General features: G+C 40.0%; 1 protein-coding gene across 1 annotated transcript in view; it reads left to right on the top strand.

Moving 5' to 3' along the window:
• Window positions 1–8978: 8978 nt before the first annotated feature.
• Window positions 8979–10162, top strand: part of THSD7A (thrombospondin type 1 domain containing 7A) — a 421895-nt gene continuing 420711 nt past the window's right edge. The window contains exon 1 of the mRNA XM_026003851.2: window positions 8979–9398. Coding sequence (XP_025859636.2) covers window positions 9209–9398 — 190 coding nt within the window. The 5' untranslated portion in view covers window positions 8979–9208. The remainder of the gene's footprint in view (window positions 9399–10162) is intronic.

Raw genomic sequence — 10162 nt, 5'->3', positions numbered from 1 at the left:
CTTAGTTTGTTAAGCTTCTGCCTTCAGCTCAGGTCATGGTACCAGGGTCCTGGGATCGTCCTGAGTCCAGCTCCCTGCCCAACCAGGGAATCTACTTGTACTCTCTTCCTCCGTTGCTCCCCATCACCCCGCTTCTGCATGCATACATGCATGCTCTCTCTCAAATAAATAAAAATTTTAAAAATTTTAAAATAAAAAATCCTTAGGAATTCAATAGTATCCTGCAAAATACAAAAGAAGGCATAAAGGAGTAACAGAGGAACAAAGAGAGATAAGATATATGTAAATATTCATAACAGTACTATTTTTAATAGCCAAAAGGTGGAAATAACTCAAATATCCATCGATTGATTAAAGGCTAAAGAAAATTTAGTATATTCACACAAAGTATATTATTTGACCATGAAATACAATAAAATTCTGATTCATGATATACCATGAATGAACCTTGAAAACTTACACTAAGTGAAAGAAACCATTCATAAAGGCCACATATTTTGATTACATGTATGTGAAATATCCTGAATAGATCAACTCATTATTAAGTTAGTGGTTGTCAGAGTCTGGGGGAAGGGAAGAATGAGAGTAACTGACAATGGGCTGGGGATTTCTTTTTGGCTTAATGACAAGGTTTTAAAACTACATGGTGATGATAACTGTAAAACTGCATGGATAAACCTGTGCATTTTATACTTTAAATGGGCACCTTATGTGGCATATAAATTATGTCTCAAAGCTGTTACTAAAAAAAGATATAAAACAGGGAATAGCAAAATGGCAATGTAAATATAACAATTTGAATAATTACATCAGATGTGAATAAACTAAAAACTTCAATCCAAAGGCAAACATTTATTGGACTAGATTAAAAACAAATTCAGCTTATGTACTGTCTAGAAGGGATATAGTCCCAATTTAAATATAAAAATTGATTGCAAGTTAAAGGATGGAAAAAATATACGTTATGCAAACAACAGCAGTAAGTGAGCTAAAGTAGTTTTATTGTCAAAATAATAGACTGCACACCAAGAAAAATTGGTGGAAACAATAAAGGATTTGTCTTAATGATAGAAGGGTCAATTCATGAGGAAAATATAACAATCAGTGTGTATATATATATATGCACACTTAACAACAGAGCTCCCAAATATATGACATAAAATCTGACCAAACTAAAAGGAAAACTAAATTCAACAGTAGTACCTGGAGAGAACAATAATCCACTCTCAAAAATTGATAAAACAACTACACGGCAAGACAACCAGGATATAGAAATTTAAACAACACTATCAATCAACTTGTACTTTATAGGAAACTCCAGTGTCTGAAGGAGTTTCTTCTTAAGTGCTGGTGAAACATTCTTCAATATAAACCATAAGCTGGATCATAAGACAAAGCCGAACAAAGGTAAAACAAAACTAAACCAAACTAGAAATTGTGCAAAATAGGTCTTCTTAGTACAAATAAATTAAACTTCTACATCATAAATAGATTTGGAAAACCTTCAAATATTTGGAAATTACATAATGTGTTTGAAAATAACTCCTAAATCAAGGAGTAAATCATAAGGGAAATTAAGGATATATTTGAACTGAATGCAAATAAAATACAACATATCAAAATGTATGTAATGTAGATAAGCAATACTAGGAGGAAATTTTTGTCTTTAAGTCTTATATCAAAAAATATGAAAGGCCTCAGTAATTTAAGGAAATATTCTGTGTAAGTACCCAAGTAACCTAAGTTTCTACCTTAAGAAATGAGAAAAAAAAAAGAGCCTTTAGGTTTAGCCAAACCTAAAGCAAGAAGAAAAAAAAGAAATTATAAAATTAGAATGTAAATCAAGGAATTAAACACAAAATCAATAGAGAAAATTAAGAAGACAAAAACCAAGTATGTTCTATGTGAAGTTAAAATTGTAAAGACCTTTAGCTAGACCAAGTAAAGAGAAAACAGACATGAATTCCCAGTCAGGAACAAAGGAGGTAAAATCACTACTAGCCCTAGATAAATTGAAAGGATTTTTAAATTATAATTATTATTTTTTAAAGATTTTATTTATTTATTCAGGAGAGACACAAAGAGAGGCAGAGACACAGGCAGAGAGAGAAGCAGGTTCCATGCAGGGAACCTGATGTGGAACTTGATTCCATGACTCCAGGATCACACCCTGGGCTGAAGGCAGGTGCTCCACCACTGAACCACCCAGGCATCCCAATTTAAAGAGTTTTAATTGAATGTTATGAACAAACTTTGTCAATGATTTTAACAACTTGGATAATATGGATAAATTCCTAGAACACAAGGTACCAAATCTTAGGGAAGAAGAAACTGAAAACCCAGGGAGATCTATAACAAGTAAAGAAATTGAAACAGTAATGAAATATTTCTTCATAAAGGACATGCCCAGGCCCAGCTGGTGTCAAGAGTGAATATTAAGTATTTAAAGGAGAAGTTATACAATCCTTCACAAACTTTGAAAATAGAAGAAAGAACACATCCCAACGTATTCTCTGAGGTCTATATTACCCTGATACCAAAGCCAGCTAGTATCACAAGTAACAGCAACAACAGAAAATAAACTCAAGACCAATGTTCCTTATGAGTAGCTGAAGAAACCTAAACTGACTTTGAAAATCAAATTCAGTAACATAAAGGATAAATATCATGACCAAGTGTGATTTATTTGAAGAATGCAAGGTTGATTTAACATCAGAAAACCGATTAATATACTATATTGATCATTTAAAGGATATAAAACAGCTAAAGCATGCAGGAAAATCATTCAGGAAAATCCAACACCCACTCATGATAAAAACTATCAACAATCTAAGAATTAATGTAAATTTCCCAATCTAGGTATGGAAATGGCATCTATGAAAAAAGTCTACAGCTCACATCATACTTCATAGTGAAAGACTGCATATTTTCTTTCTAAGATCAGTCCCAAAGCCAGATACCAACTCTTTCCATTTGCATTTAACATTGTGCTGAAAATCTTAACTCAGATAATAGGCAAAATAATAATTATAATAGCATTGTAATAACAGGTAAGGCTTTCAGATTGAAAAGGCAGGAATAAAAATGTCTATGCAGATAATTTATATATTGAAAATTTGAAATTTAGAAAATATTTATTAGAAGAGATGAGTTAAGATTGTAGGGTATAAAATCCATACATAAACACCAACTTGACTTCTATATCTTGGCAATTAGCAATCTGAAATGAAATTCAGAAAATGATCCTGTTCACAAATACATCAGAAACAATAAAACTGAGGTCTAAATTTAGCAAAATATGTGCAGTCTGTGCACTGAAAAGTATAAAATATTCTTGACAATAAGTTATGAAGATCTAAGAAGAGGAGTTTTATGTTCATCAATTGGAAGACAGTATCATTAACATGACAGTTCATCTCAAATTAATCTATAGATTCATCGCAATGACTTTCTAAATCTCAGCAGGCAGTTTGCAGAAATTGAGGAATTGATCCTGAAAAAGGGATGGATATGCAAAGGACAGTGAATAGGCAAAATGTTTTTAAGAAAGAAAAAAAAATTGACAGTCCTAACATTGTTAAATTTCAAAACTTAATATAAGCTACAATAATCGAGGTAATGTGGTATGAACACAAAGAGCCTGTCAGTGGAGCCAAAATAAGCCTTTTCATTTTTTATTTATTATTATTTAAAAAATATTTTATTTATTTATTCATGAGAGACAGAGAGAGAGACAGAGAGAGAGAAAGAGGCAGAGATACAGGCAGAGGGAGAAGCAACCTCCATCCAGGGAGCCTGACGTGGGACTCGATCCTGGGTCTCCAGGATCACACCCTGGGCTGAAGGCCACACTAAACCGTTAAGCCACTGGGGCTGCCCAAGCCTTTTCATTTATGGTCAAATTTGTTTTGGTAAAAGTGTTGACACAATTCAATTAGAAAAAAAAAATCCTTTAAATGGTGGTGGAACAATTGGATATCAGCGTGCAAAATACTAAATTTAGAACCTTCATAACTGTACAAAAATTAACTGAAACAGATCAGGTACTTAAACCTTTCTGGTCTCCTCTCCTCTGGTGGCATGCAAAGACACACTGTGGGGGACACCTGGGTGGCTCAGAGGTTGAACGTGCCTTTCGCTCAGGGAGTGATCCCAGAGTCATGGGATCGAGTCTCACATTGGGTTCCCTGCATGGAGCCTGCTTCTCCCTCTGCCTATGTCTCTGCCTCTCTCTCTCTCTCTCTCTCTCTCTCTCTCTCTCTCAGTGTCTTTCATAAATAAATAAAAAGACACACTGTGGAATTTTATGATACTGTTGTCTCTTTCACCATCACATCTAGGATGTCTTTGTTTTTTAGTGTGTCCTCTGTGTGTCCCCTTGGAGGACTGTAATCCATTCTTGGGTCTTCCTTGTCCTTATAAGATATCTTCATTCCAGCATGTCCCCTCCTTCCCCATCTGTCTGGATCACAGGTTCCATCCGTGCTCGTCCAGGCTTCTGGGAACCACCGGCTTGCACTGCCCTTTTAGTTCTTGGCAGGGCATTAAATTCTATCTCCTTGGAGTGTTCTCTAAGCTAATAAACTCCCTCTTATCTTGTCTTATGTTCTGCCCTCTACTCAGACACTCTCAAAGTCTAGCCCCTTGAATTTTCTTCTGGCTCTTACCAGCACATCCTAGCTAATTCTTTGCAGCTCCTTTTATGATTTAAACAGGCACGGTCTATCCTATGCTGACTTAATGCAGCAAATTAACCCTAGTTAGTTGTCTACCTCCAGACTAGGAGAGAGGGTAGAGCAAGGAACACAAAGTCTTCCAGAGAAGCGTGTGTGTGTGTGTGTGTGTGTGTGTGTGTGTGTGTGTGTGTAGGGGTGGGTGGTGATGCTAGCTCTAATTGGGAGGAGCCAGCTGGGAAGGCTCTGGGAACTCAGAGGAGTCTGGACACAAGACTTTGAGACATCCACCTGGAAAGACTTGTCCCGCCTGTCAGGTTCCAGGTATTCCCAAGCAGAATCCTGATCTCAGCATAACAAAGTTTGCCTGGCTTTATCAATCGATCATCTTGCAGTTGTCAGCTCTTAACTTTAATTTTCAGTTTGATCTTCAGCTGTTTTCTACCCTATTGCAGCAGGAGACAGGTCTCTTTTGAAGGACTCTTGACCTTCATTTTTAGTTTTCAATAGTTTGTTAAAGGCCTGTATCTTTTAACTGTCTGAGGTATCAACACAACTAGTCATAACTTGTCAATTCTCTTGCCTTTATATATGTTGTTCCTCTCTATTTTTCAAATGCCTGAATGACTGCACTGACCCGGGTGTTCATTACAGAAACATGTTCTTAAGTCACTCACTGGTGAAATATTTTAGCAATTTCGATACTACATTGTGTCCAGGTCTGTTGGTGCTTACACATGGCCTAGGATGGGATCCAGAGAAGGTTGTGAACCAAAATATTACACATTTTCACCTGATACTCAAAACAAGGGATCTCAGTATTTGTTGCATATCCATATTGTTTCCAAACAAGCTTAGTTTTGAGTAAAATGGAGAAATGGTGGGATTAATTTTCTTTCTGTAAAACTATTTGAAATTTAGAATCTGCCCTGCCCTCATCACACATACCTACAAGCCAGCAAAGGAATCAACCAACCAACCGACCAACCAGTGAAACAAAAGAAGTTATAAAGAAAAAGAATTGGAAAGAAAATAAAAGGTGAATGTTAGCCTCAGAACCGGGAAAGTAAAATATGTGACTCCTTATTACAAAGATAAAAAGTAAAATGTTTTATTGCTTAATAGTTTGGTGGGTGTGGCAAGGAGGGAATTGACAGAAGCCCAAATTAAATTTTGTCTACCACAAATCTTGGTCAAGTATGACACCTAGAGGCCAGACAAACAATTCCTTTGGGTGATGATTTTTTTTTTTTTTTAAGTATGGCAAAATGCGTTTATATAGAAAAAAATTAAAGTTTTCATTTCAAAATGGACATTCTTAGGTACTTCACTGTGTCAGTGAGTGATTTTGTGTATATTCCTTTATTTATGTGTGTAGATATGTATACATCCTCACTATCTGGAATTTAGAAAAGACAACAGAAGTAATAAAGACTCATGAAAAGACACCACTTGAGGGGTGATAGGTTCAGAAGTGTCTCATTTCTAAATATTAAAAGAATATGTTTTGCATTTTTCACCCAGTGGTTTGGAAAAGTTTCATAGCCCTAGCTCATTAATACTTGAACAGTTCTTCATGAAAAATGATGAACGATTTCCTTTGTGGCAGGTTGTACAGATGGTCAATTTAATCTGCATCCCTGAGACTTCTCATGACTAAATTTTGACATCATGTCATTAAACATTTGTGTATTATTTATATCATATTCTAGAAAACAAAGATGGCTATGTTTTGCTGTCCATCAGTTTTATTGATAGGATTTATCCAACTGGACACGGTAGCTTTCACAAAGGAACATGTATCTGAAAAATATTTCACATCTGTCTCCTCAGAGACCCATATATTTTTGTCCTCAAGTGCAATAATGTCATTGTTATGGAACAGATATGTGGCAGTTGTGGGGACAAATGCTTATATGACTCAGTTTCTGCATCCTTGTCCAGAGATGTCTTTGCTACTAACTGATAGGGCATGTGTGTGTATGTAACCCTTAAGCCTTGTGTAATTTGAAATTAAAGGAGGAAACAAATTGTTGGCTGTTTTCAAACACTGCTCCAGAATATTCATCCTAGTTGTGTATTTTAGATGGCAGCAATTTTTTTACTTAGGAGTGCTTCTTGGCTTTTATGTACAATGCTTGAAGTTGTAGCTATAACATTTAAACTCTTGACCAGATGAGTAATTATTATATGATCATGGATAAATATAAACATCAGACTCTTAAATTTTCTTTTGACAGTAAGCCATTAAGTATAGCATATGATGGCTTCTTGAAGGGCTAATTACCCTGCACATTAAATCATACTAACTTGACTCTTTAGATTGTCTGTCTTCTGTTATATAATGAGTTTCTACTTGGTGAATTGGTTTGGGACTCCCTAAGAATGCAAAAAGTAGGCTGTTGTGAACACAGTACTTCCAATTTGAAATCTTCCCTGTGCTGGAGTTAGAGGATTTCAGGGTAAACCTGAAAGGCCCTAACAGTAGCTGAGAAATAAACATAATCAGAATAGGAAAGCACTGCCATTGTAGAGTGATGCTGTGGAGTTTCCCCTAAGAGGACAGAACCAAGGAAGCCATAGCAGGTTCTGTTTTCTTCTTGGGTGTAACTGTTGAAACAAGTGCTCCTCTGGGGAACCATACATTCGTTAGGATCAGACTTCCTTTGTATCCCTTATCAACCTATAATCTTTTGATTGTTGCTTGCGCGTGTGTGTATGTGTGTGTTTTAAACCAGTGAAGGAATAGTAATCCACACTAGTTTATCTCTCCTAATCACAGACTGGCAGAGCTAGGACTCTCTGAGCTTTTAATTCCCTCTTAGAGGCCTAACAGAGTGGAAAGTAAACAAAGACCGAATCTGCAACCTTAAACATTGCTAATTTCCTCTGATGTCAGAATACTTAAACAGGCAGGACCTGGGAATTATTTGATCAAACCTGCTTTTAATCTAATGCATGCAGAAGGGCTGTGTCTGGAATGATCTGCAAAACGGCAGGCGTCCCAAGAGAGCTTTATGGAAGGTTTCCTCTTTCAGAAACGGTAGTTTCCTCATTTTAAACTCTTGAGTTGGCTGTGTTGTTGGAGTAAAGTCATAAAGAGTAGTTTTCCTGCTTTTTAAATTTTATTTGGCCAAGTATTGCTGACCGGATGTGGATAGTTTTCTTTGGCTTTCTGTTTGCTGACTTTTTAATTGGCTAAATGCCTTATTATTTTAGCTTTACTAGAAAATGAATTAATAAAAGGTTATTATTAACGGAAAGAGAGAAGGAGAGAAAGGGCAAAGCGTTATCTGATTTCATACACATTCCTTTATTGTGTGTGGTTTAAGAAAGTAAAAACACAAAGAACAAAAGACCCCAAAACATCAGGTGACTTAGATTATGAAAGGCATTTTTCTATAGTAAGAGTTCAGAGAAATTAATGTCCAGGATTTTTTAGGTAAAGAAAGTACTAATTGGGAGATACCCAAATAGTGGAAACCCGATTCTCCCCTTAGTTTTACTCACAGCTGTGTGGGTACTTGAGGGTAGCATATTTGGGGACGGAAGTAGGTAAGGGGTCAGCCCTTTCATTTCATGCAGACCTGAAACAAAATTTTAGGATTAGTTTTTGTGAAATTTTATCCACATACCTGGAGTAGCATTGTGAAATGCTTAATAAATACTATTCCAATCTCAAAGACCCTAAACGACAGTGCACTTTGAATTGTCCCAATGGGTCAATACCGTTCATATTGCTATTGAGAACAGACCAAGTTAAAACAACAAAAAAAGAAGAAACAACAACATTCACCAAAGTGTCCAAACGCATTTCAACAGCAAGTCGACAACTCTGCCCTTCTACTATGTTCTTCACCTCTGATCGTAACTCCTGGCTCCCCACATAAAGTAGGCGAGAAGCCACCGCTGACAGCTCAACCCAAACCCCGATGCTTTGTGTAAATACACACCAGCAGCGTGCGCAGCCAGACCGGCGTGCGGCTCGGCGGATGGCGACGGCTTCCCGGCCTGTTATTTGTCCCGCTGAAGCCCGCCGGGCCATCCCTCTTTCCATTGGTGCATCCTCCCAAACCTGTTTCGTCGCACCATGTGCAAGGGAGTTCTCGGGGCGGGCGCGCGGGTCTGGCTGCCCCTCTCGCCTCGGCTCCTTCCTCTGCCCTGCCTGGCCGCTCGCCCCCCCCCTGCAGCCCCCCCCGCTCCTCGGCGGCCCCCTCCTCCCGGCCCTCCCAGCCCTGCTCCGTCAGCGGGGCCCCCTGCGGACCGCCGCCTCCGTCGCGCTAGGACCCGCCACTCCGCGCCGAATGGCAGCCGCAGCAGCATCCCCGCCGGCCGCGGTGGCGGCCGCAGCCACGGCCACCGCGGACGCTATTGTTCCCTGGTGTTAAACGCGCTTTCCCTCCTTTGCATCCGAAGCGAACAATAGCAGCGAAGAGCTCTGCTTTCCGTCCTGCTGGGGAGGACGGTGCGAGGGCGGAGGAAAACTGCCTGCGGGCGGCGTTGGGGATCCGGCCCCCGGAGCGGCTGCGGGCGGCATGGGGCTGCCTGCGAGGCGCTCGGCGTCCCACAGCCCCGGCGCCCCGGGCCCGCGCCCGCGCCCGCGCCGGGGTGTCCTGCAGCTGCTGCCGCTGCTCCTGCTGCTGCTGCTGCTGCTGCGCCCCGGAGCCTGCGGGGCTGCGGCTCCCGGCGGGGCTGAGGCACCCACCCTGTACCTCTGGAAGACTGGTAAGTGGCACGGAGTTCTCCCTCTTCTCATCTTCCCGCCTGGGTCCCCACTCCAAGACTGCCCGGCTGCAGGAGCCCCCCACCCCGCCCCACCCACCTCCCCGAGCTGCTGAGCTGCTCGGTAGCCCGGGTGTGCTGGGATCCTAAGGTAAAAAGTATGATTACTAGGAAGCAAATTAGGTCACGTCCGATGCTGTTAGGAAAGAAAAACCTAACAACTAAGAGGCATTAGTGAGTCACTGGAATGATATTTCTCTCGCAGCCCTGGAGTTAATGAGGACACCCAGCACTGCACTTTCATAATGAAGTGCATTTTTTTTTTTTTTTTTGACCTCTGGATTTTCCTTCTACTAGGAGTTTCTTAAATATATTTCCAGGAAAGAGCAAGCAAACACCTTAGAGCCGGTTTTTGCAAACCGCCCCCCCCCCCCCCCCGGCGCCCCGTCTTCAGGCAATTTGCTCAATGCCATGGTATGTTGTGGGTATAGAGTTGAATTTGTTAAGTGTAGCTTTGTGGTATGTGGGACACGTGGAAGCCAGCCAAGTGAGGGGAGTTCGAACAGTTGAAGGCAAATGGGGCTCCAGTGAGCTCGCCCCAGAGGGTGTTAAAGACCAGTTCTTAATGAGTGAATTGTGCCATTTTTAAAGGGTAAGATTGTGAGGATGTTGAGGTGTAAACTTTTCCTGCCACGGGGATTCTTCCGCTTTGTTTGCAACCAACTAACAAAAGCAGCAACTAATTGTGCCTCAGAACCTTCAGGCAA

The sequence above is a fragment of the Vulpes vulpes genome, chromosome 7, assembly GCF_048418805.1.
Source record: "Vulpes vulpes isolate BD-2025 chromosome 7, VulVul3, whole genome shotgun sequence".
NCBI lineage: Eukaryota > Metazoa > Chordata > Mammalia > Carnivora > Canidae > Vulpes > Vulpes vulpes.
The sequence above is the reverse complement of the archived record's forward strand: the minus strand, read 5'-3'. Positions and strand labels throughout refer to the sequence as shown.